Below are 12178 nucleotides of genomic sequence, written 5' to 3' on the forward strand. Positions count from 1 at the left end.
ATTCCATAGTCTGACGGATTCAACCTACTTAAGAAACCATCTGAGCAAGTAGGCATGTCACTTATGCCTCATACATTGAGCTGGGTATGCCATTTCTGCTCTCAGACATATTTGTCTGTTGTTACAAATCGCTGCCTATACGATGGTCACTATTGTTGCGTTAACAGAAAGGGTGCGAAAAGCAAGAGATGCGTGGACATCGTGGAGTATGGAAAGAACGGCATAGTTCGAGGCCGACCTCAATCTTTCCGTGGCTGCTGGCAGGATTGTACATACCCGCTACAGTGTAAAGAAAGTTCTGATGGGGGGTTATGGGACGATTGCACCTGAGTGATAGCAGGTTAATTGTGAGAACATGCGTTGATTGATTGTTATGAGTTTATGGATCAGGAATGAAAGTTATTCTATATGCTGCGAACACAAAAATATCATTTCTTGAGACACCGATTAGTTGTCTCAGTCTTGAAGTAAAGGAAACGTGGTTTGCATGTGTACTATTTTGAAATTGGGGTGCAGGATGGCGCCGTGATCTCGGCACGATCTCCTATGCAGGCTAAAGCTCACAAGCTCTAAACAGAGAGCTTGGTTTCTATTAAGAGATGCGTAACACACCATTCCTTGATTACTCAACGCCGTGAGTGACTCAAGCCAGGCGGGATACTTAGCGTCCTTCTACTATATCTGCTATTCAATAGATAGAACACTGGGTGCAATACTCGCAGCAGCAAAATGCGTTCTGTTCCTTGCCCGACGTTAGCCGCCTAGGACAGACTTACTGCCGCGCTCTGTGACACCTATGATGCATCACTAAAGTAGGGTGATCGAACCGGGGCGATTGATAGCGTGTCCAGACCTTCTAACAGTAGCGCCGAAAGGTTACATGAGGTTAACAAAGGTATAACAGAAGATGTTGACCGCATCGGTTATGCTTACACTTACTGCGCCCACAATATCAACTTGCTTCCAGAGTACTACTCGACGATCTCTGGCACTCGCTCTTTCTCCCTTAGAAATACGACTCAGATTCAGACGCAATTGACTAAGCCAGGACAGTCACCATTCCGAGCCTGGGCCACCAACAGTTCGAAAATCGCGCAAGACACGCAGACCCCTCCTACACCGGGTATCAATCTGGCTCGGAAACCAACGGAAACAGAGAAGCCCAAGATAACATCAAATAGCGCTGCGACGACCGCTACGCAGCCATCCGACTGAAAATGCTGTGCGCAGAAAGGTCGCGAGGCAGATCTCACTGACGACTTTCAGACTCAGGCAGAAGGATTCTGAGTCATCACGGGATCGTCAACGTTGAACCGGGGTTATATGGTCGATTGCTGTTATGACTGTCTCCGTTACGTCCTATCATTCGCTATCGCGGTTGAAGATCAGGGAAGTATAAGTAGTCTGCGGCTTGACGACGCCGGGCTGCGTTTCTCTCGACGCACCGTCCGCACAAGAATGACTCTTGGCATGGCCGATTTCGTATGTGACCTTCCAAGTTCGCCAGCCCAGCAGATGAACCGACTTTACGTCAGTCTCGGCGCCGTTGAGCAAGAGATCAAAATGCTCCAGGACAGGATGGAGGCACTGGAAAGAGAGCGACAGCGGCAAGACATCCTGATAGCACTTCAACACCAATATATCGAGGTTTTGGAGAAGGGCCTGGCATCGACGGCACCGATAAATCCGACGGAAGATAGCTATAGAGAGAGCCGTAGCACCACGTAGGTCGCCTAGTAGAGCCGCGGCTTCTAAAGTCACTTCTTCCCTGACCTCTTCCCTCCAATATAATGACTCTCAAACTTCCCTCTCGCCTAATTTTTCTTGGCATCTACTGTTAGTACAAGACGTGGGCTACCACTAAAGTCCTTAACAGCTGAAAACCCTTCACCTCTCGCCTCCAGCGCCCTACCGCGATGGCTTCACAGCCTCCGCCGGGCCCTGGACCGCCGCCGGCTACCTCGGCCGGCCCTGATCGAGGCTCCGGAACCCCTCCGGAGCCGTCCCCAACCTCAAGGGCTAAACGCCGCCGCGGTGACGAGGCCCAGCCATCCCAGCCCAGCCTCGTGGGAAGCCAGCCTGACGCCTCTGCAATAACCCCCTTACCGGCTAAAGGGCTCTCAACTGTGAATGGGACAGCTACTGGAGCTGTCCTTATAGCCCTTACTGAAGAGGCCAAGCATTACGAAGCCCGAAAGGATGTCTTTATGGCTATCGCCCAATCTGTCGACAACGTAGTCTCTTGCTTTGAGGGGCCTAGGAAGCAAATCGCAAAAGAGGCTACAACCTATGTAATTCAAGCTTTAAAAAGGATCATGGGGAACGAAACGGCGACTCCGGCCCCGAACCGGAACTGGGCTAACGTGGTGGTGGCCTCGGCTGCAACTGCAGCCACGGCCCCGGCCCCGGCCCCGGCCCGCAACCGAAACCCAACCCAGCCCCAGTCCCAGACTCAGGCTCTATCCCAGCCAAAGGAGGACCTCCGGGTCTTTGCCCGCGTCCCCGAAGAGGGTCTAACGGCTGCTAGGAAGCACGCCCCTTTTGTCCTTCGTCGGAAGGTCTGCCAGGCCCTCAGCCTCCAATTAGCAGATATTCCACATATCTACCACATTGCAACTGGCTACTCACTGAGACCCCTGAATAAGCAGGTCCAGCAAGTCCTCCTCATGAACAAAGAGAAGCTGGCAGACAGTCTTCGAGCCTATAAGGTTGAGACCCCTACTAAGTGGTTCACTTACGTCGTCCCGCGCTGCCCTGCTAAGCTGTGGACTATCGAAGGGGATGCCCTCGACCCAGCCACTCTGGTTGAAGAGGAGGTCTTTGCACAGACGGGATGTAAACCTATCCGGGCCCGACAATCCCAACTTGGTACAAACCCGATTACAAACGAAGTCTCCTGGATCATCTCTTTCTCTATAGAAGTACTACCCTTCAGACTTTTTAACCAAAGCAGCAGGTCCCAGCTTATTCAAAAGAAGAAGACCTTGATCAGACATGACCCTGGCTGCCAGGGATATCATTCGAACCGGTACTGTAACCGACAGCTACTCTGTGGTAACTGCGGCCGGCCCTCAAGCTCTCATGAGACGGGGCCCTGCATAGCTAGACCCAAGTGCGCTAACTGCGCCGGCCCCTTCCAAGCCAACCATAAAGACTGTCCAGCAAGGCCCCTAGTAGTTAACGGTTCCCCAACCCTCCCAGGTCGGAAGGAGCTCTCCCGGATCCGTAAGGCTGGGCAGAAGGCCTATGAGGCACTCTATCAGAGCAGCCAGGCTGTCACCCAAGACAGCAACACCCAGCAACCTAACACCAGTGTAACGAGCCATCAGCCCGGCTCAAAGCGCCCACGCGCCCCTACCCCTACTCAGGACTCAATTATCGTAGCGGATGTTTGTGATGCGGCTAGCTGCAGCAGCATGGATGAAGATGAGATTGGGGCTGAAGCAGAGGGGCTGCAAGCCCCTGACGACCCAGTCCTACCCCTCTTACCTAGCCAACCTACCCTAGCGCCCTCAAGCAGCAGGGCTCAGCGGCTGGCGCAGAAGCCTGATTACAACGTTATTAATGCCTACACCCACCTCGACCTCGACTCAGAGCAGTAGGCAAAGGCCAGCCTCCCCACGGGTACTACGAGTCGCCCAGTGTAACGTGGGGAAGAGAAGCCCAGTTCATACAGCTTTCCTAGAGCTCTGCTGGGAGGATCAGATCGATATAGTATTGATCCAGGAACCCTGGATAGGCTATAGAGATAAGATGCAAATCAACACACACCCAGGCTATAACTCTTATGTGCCAGTTGATTTCTGGAACTGCAGAGATACAAGGCCTAGGGTTATGACCTATATACGCAAGGGTCTAAGGCTGCAAATACAGCAACAAAGACTTACCCAATCAAGAGATATCCTATGGGTGAAGGTTAGCAACTTTACCATTACAAACATCTATAGGCCGCCGGGCGAGCCTATCAACCATACAACAAGTGCCCTCTTAGGCTATCAACCGCCAACAGGAGCCCTTATAGCTGGGGATTTTAATGCTCACTGTCCCTACTGGGAACCCGGCGCCCGTAGTCGGAACCGGGGAGACGATATTGCAGAATGGGCCGAAGGCCACAATCTGGAGTTTATTGGGGAAGCTGGGGCTCCAACTCATACTCATGGGCACACCCTCGATCTAACCTTTTCAAATATTCCCTTTACAGAGGCCCACATCAGCCCACACCTACACCCAGGGGCAGACCACCAGGCCATTACAACAATTATTCCTCTAGGCAAAGTCCAGGAACAGAGACGCCAGATTAGCCATCTCTCAGTCCCAGACACAGCCCTACCTCGACTTGCCGACTTAGTAAAGGTAGGAGTTTCAGCCCTACCTACCTTAAGGGAGAAACCTACTCCAGCAGAATTAGACTCTCAAGCTACCCAACTAGTCAGCCTCCTCTCTACAGCTATCCAGGCGGTAGGGAAGAGACGAACTAACCAGGGTAGGGGAGCACCCTGGTGGACAGAGGAGTGCTCAGAAGCCCACCAAGCTACTATTGAAGCCCGGCGCCAACAAGCCCAAGAGCCTGGGTTAGTAATACCACCGCCTATCCTAGAGGAACAGAAGGCCTTTCTGACTACAGTCAGGAAGGCAAAACGCGCCTACTGGGCTGCTAGGATTGAGAAGGCTGGGTCTAACCAGGGCCTTTATCGAGTACTAAGCTGGCGCAAGTCCAGCTTGGCTACTAAAGCCCCATCGCTAGTAGTAGACGGACAGGCAGTCGATAACAGCTATGACAAAGCACAGGCCCTACGGAAGGCCTTACTAGAGAGATTCGACGCTGCAGACGACCTACCCGGGAACCCTTTCGCTGTTCCTGTAGTGGCAAGGCGTCTAATACCCTGGCAGCAGGCAGTCAGCATAGAGGAAGTGCGCCAGGCGACTCTCACAAAGGCCACAACCCCTGGGATTGATGGGATAACTACAAAGCTACTACAATGCACCTGGGGCTTGATAGCTGCACCTATACAGCAGCTCTTTCAGGCCTGCGTTCAAACGGGCTACTTCCCTAGGACCTTCCGCAAAGCAGAGGTTGTTATGATCCAGAAGGCGGGGAAAACAGACTTCTCAAAGACTAGATCCTGGCGTCCAATCTCACTCTTATCCTGCTTAGGCAAAGGCCTAGAGCGGCTGATAGCAAAGAGGATGGCTTACCTCACCATCTTAGAAGGAGTTGCGAGCCCACAGCAGATTGGGGCACTGCCAGGAAGGGCTGCAGTCGACCTGACAACCTGTCTTACCCATGAGATAGAAAAGGCTCTAGACTCAGGGCTTACTGCAACTCTAGCAACAATGGACGTCAAGGGGGCGTTCGATTCCGTTCTACGAAATCGACTAATTATCAGGCTACGACAGCAGGGTTGGCCTGATAGGCTGATTAGGCTGGTCTTTACCTTCACCTCCAGCCGAACTGCCCGAGTCAGGCTAGAAGACACTACTACAGAGGACTTCCCCCTATCCTGTGGGCTGCCACAAGGCTCTCCGCTATCACCTATACTCTTTCTGCTTTATATAGCCGATATCCTAGCCGACGACCAGAAGCTACGGTTTGGCTACGCAGATGATATAGCCCTGCTGGCCTCTAGCCCATCTCTAGAAGATAATGCTGTAGCGCTTGGCCAGAAGATTACTCAGATCCTCAACTGGGGCACTGATAATAAGGTTGCGTTCGACCCAGATAAATGCGAGGCAATCCATTTTAGCAGGAAACATAACCAGACAAAAGACGTACCAGACATACAAGCAGGAGACCTAACTATCAAGGCTTCAACTAAGCCTATACGATGGCTAGGGGTCTGGTTTGATAAGAAACTCACCTTCCGACACCACGTTGAAACAAAGGCAGCAGCAGCAAAAAAGGTGGCCAAGTTCCTACAGCACCTATCAAACACCAAAGGGGGGCTCCCAGCGGCTGCGGCACGACAAGCTGTTATTGCCTGTGTCCTCCCAACAGCCCTATATGGAGCTGAGACCTGGTATGCAGGTTTAAATAGATCAGCCTGGAACAGCAGCAGGGCCACTAACCAGGCAGCTACCGTCAGTACGGGGCAGAAGAGCCTAGCCAGGAGAGTGGGAAAAGTTATAACAGCGGCAGCAAGGGCTATCCTACCTGTCTGGAGGACCACACCAACCAGCAGCCTCATTCGAGACGCTGGCCTGCCTACAGCAACAGTAGCCCTCGAAGGGGTACGCCTACGATTCGCTACACGCCTACAGAGGGTTGACCAACAGCATCCCCTAGTCTCAAGGCTCCCCCCGCAAGGGCAGCGGCAAACAAGGCTGCAAAGAACAGCAGCTCTCTTACCTAAGTGCCCGAGGCCGATACTCCTACAGCCACAGTACCACCCAGGACCACGGGACCCTACAGCTGGACAAGGCAAGGAGAAGGCAGCAAAAGCGTTCCAAGCCTGGCTCAAGACCGTGCCAGGTAATCACACGATCATCTACTCAGACGGCTCTAAAGCCCCTAATAGGGCCACGGGATTCGGCTTTGTTATCTACCGTGACAATAAACGCATAGCCCAAGGCTGCGGCCGCCTCAGTCTTGCGGAAGTGTTCGATGGCGAGGCGGAGGGGGCGAGGGCAGGGCTCCAACGAGCTCTCCTTACCTCCCAAGGCCAGCCTATACACATCTGTATTGATAACACCAGTGTTATCCAGGGGATACGCAGCGACGTCCCAGACTCCTCACAAGCTGCCTTCCTAGAAATCCAGGCAGCAGCCAGGATATATAATATACAAACCCACTGGTCCCCAGGGCACCAAGGGATAAAAGGGAACGAAGAGGCAGACAGCCTAGCTAAGGAGGGTACAACACTTCCAGTCCCCAGAGGCCTACTAGCTACGCTATCAGGGATCAAACGGCTTGCCCAAGTGCGCAAACAGCACCAACATAGGAAATGGTGGAGACAAGAGGCAACCCCCCGCTATACCCAACTAGGGCTCAAGGCCACCCTTGCTTGCCCTCCTGAACTTGGCCTCCCTAGGGCTGCCCTTCATCACCTCCTCGCGGCGCGGTCAGGCCACGGGGACTTTGAACAGTATCACCAACGCTTCAACCATACAGAAGCACTGCTAACCTGTTCCTGTGGAGAGGTTAAGGAGGCAGACCATCTAGTCTACTGCCGAAAGACCCTACTGAGGAGGCAACAGTGGCCCATCCTCTACCCCTACAGCCGCCAGGAGCCCGTGGGACCTATAGGGTCCCTCGACCGCTACTTCAAGGGGCTCATCACTGACTCTGAAGGCTTTCAGGCCTTCCTCTGCGTGACAGACTTCTACCAGAAGATCTGCCCGCGGTACTAGGAGATAGGCCATAACCTATTCTCCAAACGACAAACTAATTCTATTAGGAAACCAGATGGTTATAACGGACCTAGGGCACCAGTGGGAACTAGGGACGAATAGAACACATAGCAGCTCACGAGCAAGATTTGGAGGACGTCAGGATACGGCGTGTACTGTAGAGTATATAGCTAGAGCCTACGACCCTCCACGCCACATACCCTTCGGGAGGTCTGCCGCAAGGGCGGCTGCGCCCTTGCCGCCATGGCGGTAAATATAAAACAAACAAACAATTCCCTCCAATATACTATAATCAACCCGTATACTCAGCCAGGCTGATTGCATCTGATCTTGTTGCACAGTTGAGAGGAAAATACTGTGCATATTCAAGCCATCGTCCATGCGCCAGACGTGGTCCCCATCATCGCTCAACGAGCTTGCGTGTGGAGTGCCATCCTGAGCAGACTACTGCACACGCCAGGCTAACGAAAGCTTTACCGCCGCTGCTAGCGCGAAGACTGACAAAATGAATGGGCTAGACTCTATTGGTCAAAGGTGCAGCAGACCGGTCTTCCATGCCTTACAAATCAGCTGTTGGTTATATCTTGAGATGTCGTGAAAACTAGAATGACGTTGGTTTAACGTTATTAATATATTATTGGCCCACCTGACTTTGAGGCGCTGCAGCTGCCCCCGCTTCGATGAACGAGCAAATTGAGGGACCTGGACTGTGCTTCTCCTGAGCAAGCGACCATAACCTTTGGAGCTTCTTATTTGCCAGGCCGTCGCAGTGCAAGGGCGGACGACCAATCATCACCTGCAGTGTGCAGGAGCCACCAGCCCCATTTGGACGCGACATAACCACCTGCGAGCGCAACGCATATTCGCTTTAGCCGCTCTTCTACTTTCTTGGTGATTGTCACTCCGCAGTGCCCTGGCCTGTATGGATCATCTAATATGGGTCCATTGTGGAGCCATGTTTGGTGAGCCAACGAGCTTGATTAACAAGGAAGTAAAAGTAACAGCGTCGAAGCAGCGGCCGCCAGCAGCCTCAACCGGGAAACCGTGTTGGCCTTCCGGACCAAAGATTTCTCCCCCATTCGCGGTGCCCGTTTGGGCCTCCTACGACGGCAGATGGACGGACCATTTCCTCGATGCACACCTTTCAACACGGTTTTCTGAGGAGCCTTCTTTGCCGGCGTTGATTGACTTCTAATTCGTTTCCTTGATCGCTGACGTTGCGGGCACAAGTTCGACCCTCTTAGTGGGCTACTCGCTACAACCGCAGAGCGGCCTATTGACTGTCGGGCGGTCTGATTGCGGCTCGATCTGGAATTTCGCAAGGACTTCTGTCTGCGCGCGGCATTGCCGAAATATGCATACATGGCGAACTTTCAACAATACTTTCGAATATCAGCAACAGTTGCTTGCGGTGTGAGACGTGAACGCACAGCTCGCTTTCGAAAATGCTGGACCAGAGTGCATCTGTAGTGTGGCAAAGACTCATCCTAGTGAGGGCGACGAGGTTGTTCGATCGCCTTGTAGGCTGTCACGTACGATGGACCTCTTCGCAACGCTTCATGATTTGCTCGGACTAGATTGCGGCCGGAGGATCTTGTCGGACGTGCAGCTTTTCGTGGCATGCTCGTCTAGGCTCTTCCAGACGGTGCCAGTGACGATGACTTGCTGCTCGTCAGGATCCGAGTGGAGTCGCCGAACGCTTATCACAAGGTCATTCGCTTAGCGGTCCCATCGGTTGTCGCGCATCCCTGGTACCTCGAAAATCCATAATGAGGACGACAGACCGACCGAACGGTTGGCTTGACGAAATTCAATCATCTATTTGCCGAATCATCTTCGCAGAGCATTACGTTCGCGGTATCCGATTCGAGAAAGATGATACCATCAGCCTTCTTCTCCAACTAAATTGGGGATAAACGGAGTACAACATAACAAAACGTGCCAGGGTAAGATAACCTATCAACAAAGTAGGTAACATGGCTGCAGCAAGTAAGTTGAAGATGCCAGGGGCCACAACGCCTCGCTGCTAGACGGTCGACGAACGGCCGCCTGAGTAAAATTAGCCCCAGTGACTTTGCTTCATAAATTGCCTCCAGATGGGCCAGTCACCTAGCCATTGACCAGTCAGTACGGAGTTTCGTCGCATCTCAAAATCGCTTCAGTGCTCTAACCCAATGTTCGCAATGGATCTATTGATTGACTTTATCAAGTTCACATCATTACACTGTCAGCCTCCGTAAGTGTCCCTCAGACCTTCGTACGACATTGAGCTGACACTGCCGGTAGAATTAGCAATATCCGCCCGGCCGTAGGCAACCCAGCAGATGCATTTCCCGCGCCTGTTCGCGCACCGGTCGCAAGCATGATGCCAGACATAGCGGGCGAGATCGAGCGACCCCTGCCAAACAACTACTCTATCACCGGTCATCGCCGTGACGCTGATGTCGAGACACTTTTCCAGCTGCGAATCGAAGGGAAAGACGGACGACAAGCTTGGGTCCCTGAGAGCATCATTCAAAAGAATTCAGAACTGGCCCTTTTCGCCTACTGGGACAGTGTCGCGGATGGGCGTTTGGGCGCAATGGCCCACAAAGACCTTTGGCATCCGTTCAGGATCGAGGGTCATAGAAAGACTCACAGGGGTAGTCAGCTATTGGTTTACTGGGTGGGGTCACCTGAGCGGTCTTGGCAATACGAGAGAGTCATTAGGAAGGCTGGTCCCAAGCTCGTTGAGGACTACTGGGTTACCATACGGCAACATCAGAAACAGGACCAAAATATCCTGTGTGCGAGAAAATCAGCTCGTCGTCGACAAAGGAACCGTAAGATGTGTCAGAACCATGCAAGGTCAAACAGAATAACCAAGAAGTATGCGTACTCAAGGCAATCGAGGCAGTTGACACAGGGCGGATAAGCTTATGCAATCTCGTGGAGGAAACTGTGTTTCTTGCGTTCATAAGCAGGAAGAACACCGCCATAAGCTGGTATCCAGGCACTGCACCATTCCGATAGCAATGCTGCCATCGCGGGTTTCTGATTGCACCTGCCGCCTCAGTCGTAATCACCACAGACTCTCTTCTATGTTTACACCGTCACACTTATGCCAAGCTTGGCAAGGTGACCAAGGCTTTCCGTGCAAGCGCTAGCGGCATATCTGTCCGCATTCTATGTAGTTGGTGGTTTATCTCATCACAAGTACGATTATACTGCTCAGCATCAAATCTATTAGAGACATGTGACGGCAACACCGCATTCTTGTATTTCGCATAGAGTTACTTGCACTTGTCGTAGCATGGTTCTGCGTCTCAAGGGGCATTGTTTCGAAGGTCATAGGTCTCTTCCTTTGTATACTGGGCGACAGAGTCGAAGTCGGCGTCTGGTAATTTGTATCGATGTCGTCGACCATGAAACTTCGAATAAAGTCTTGCAGCGACTTTGCGTGACCTAAATGCCTCAAACTAATCAAACGCCCATCCTAGCACTGTTGAGGAATTCAGTTCGTATGAGTGACAGCAGTTATAGCCCCAGACGAATCTATCATGTCATAGCCTACTTATCTATAATGTCAGCTGTGATGCTGTAAGGGATAGAAGCGGTTGCATAAAGCAAGAAGCGGAGCGGCCTTACTCTTAGAGTAGTCAGATAGAACTAGAACGTTTCCTAGATTATAGTTTGATAAAGGTTTTTCTTAAGATAAGGACTACAATGAATAACTGTACAAGTTTTAGCGCCTTGGGAAATGGGGCTTGGCAGTGCTACAGTGCTATTTCATCTCTTCTTCTCTTCCTAGGAGAGCCTATAAGTCTCATGGCAACATGGAGGATTAAAACACGGCCCTGGATATTGTATTGATTTTTCGGGCTTTCAATACCCATTGTCGTCAGCGAAAGTTGCTCAACGGCATACGCGGCTTTGTTCTCATGTCGACTACCGGCGGTGGTTCGTCAGCCAGCACCTCTGATGGCGCGCGGAATGGAGCAGCTGACGAGCCAGGCAACTCAAACGCTGTCGATGGGGGATTCTCAACACCATGTTTCCTCCCTTGCTGGTCCGTCGGCTGTTCCAGGTAGTGATAGTAGTGATGAATGTGATCATGGTTATGATAGTGATGTATGACAACAACCTGCTCTTTCCTCCGTGAGCGGCATCGCCTGCATATGCCACTGAGAGGTTCTGAGCCAGGGTGAATTGGATGTTTCCTGTGATAAGATTCAGACCGCGCCCTGTGGCATACGGCACAGCTGTGCTGTAACGACATGTTCTCGGCTGCTTTGGTAGACAAGTAATGGTTGCTGGAATTTGGTTCTGTAGTCATTGTAGAAAGGCCACTAATATAGGCGTCACGAGTAGGTTATCGCATCACTTAATGGTTCATGAACAACCGTCGCGGATATCGTGAAGCGCGTCATAGGCTTAGTCTGATGACAGAAGGCATGAATTGAGAGGAATTTACGAGATTACGATTGACTAAGCAGTTCAGCTCAAATCACGTAAATAGACACGAGCCAATACATGAGGGATGGTGAGCAACAATATACTTAAACACCTGAGTGTCGTCTACAACAACTGCAATAATATCCAGTAATTGTTGCAATGGAACAAAGATCTCCCCTTCACCCTGTGCGAGCACTCTTGATCATTACTGCAAGTCTTTACATTATCGATGGTGTTGTACATCTTGTTCTGCCCACCATGCAACTGGTGACAATCTTCGCCTTAGTATTGGTGTTGGCAAAGCCGGAAAACCGCAATGACTTATTTCAATCAGCATCGTTTTCTGAACCACTCCGACGACTACTATCGGTTTTCGCCTCCTTCGCCTCATTCTGCG

At 51.7% G+C, this 12178-nt stretch overlaps 2 protein-coding genes across 2 annotated transcripts; one reads left to right on the forward strand and one right to left on the reverse strand.

The window, feature by feature from the left end:
* The first annotated feature begins 9116 nt into the window (after positions 1-9116).
* BDP55DRAFT_331470 (uncharacterized protein) lies at positions 9117-10593 on the forward strand. The gene is made up of 2 exons (XM_060566849.1): positions 9117-9583; positions 9634-10593. Exons 1-2 carry the CDS (start codon positions 9522-9524, stop codon positions 10259-10261), a joined length of 690 nt encoding a protein of 229 aa, XP_060424553.1. The 5' UTR covers positions 9117-9521; the 3' UTR covers positions 10262-10593.
* A 469-nt stretch (positions 10594-11062) lies between these two features.
* On the reverse strand, positions 11063-11618 carry BDP55DRAFT_678440 (uncharacterized protein). The gene has a single exon (XM_060575994.1). It carries the CDS (start codon positions 11603-11605, stop codon positions 11228-11230), a length of 378 nt encoding a protein of 125 aa, XP_060424554.1. The 5' UTR covers positions 11606-11618; the 3' UTR covers positions 11063-11227.
* Positions 11619-12178: the final 560 nt, after the last annotated feature.

Source organism: Colletotrichum godetiae (genome assembly GCF_030913485.1).
Source record: "Colletotrichum godetiae strain CBS 193.32 chromosome Unknown BDP55scaffold_56, whole genome shotgun sequence".
Classification (NCBI taxonomy): Eukaryota; Fungi; Ascomycota; class Sordariomycetes; order Glomerellales; family Glomerellaceae; genus Colletotrichum; species Colletotrichum godetiae.

What these genes read in the sequence shown, in the direction of transcription:
- BDP55DRAFT_331470 (XM_060566849.1), top strand. Translation starts at nt 9,522, where the DNA reads ATGTTCGCAATGGATCTATTGATTGACTTTATCAAGTTCACATCATTA. An exon ending in TCATTACACTGTCAGCCTCC is followed by an intron (nt 9,584 to 9,633) that starts GTAAGTGTCCCT and finishes CACTGCCGGTAG; the next exon opens with AATTAGCAATATCCGCCCGG.
- BDP55DRAFT_678440 (XM_060575994.1), bottom strand. Translation starts at nt 11,605, where the DNA reads ATGTCGTTACAGCACAGCTGTGCCGTATGCCACAGGGCGCGGTCTGAA.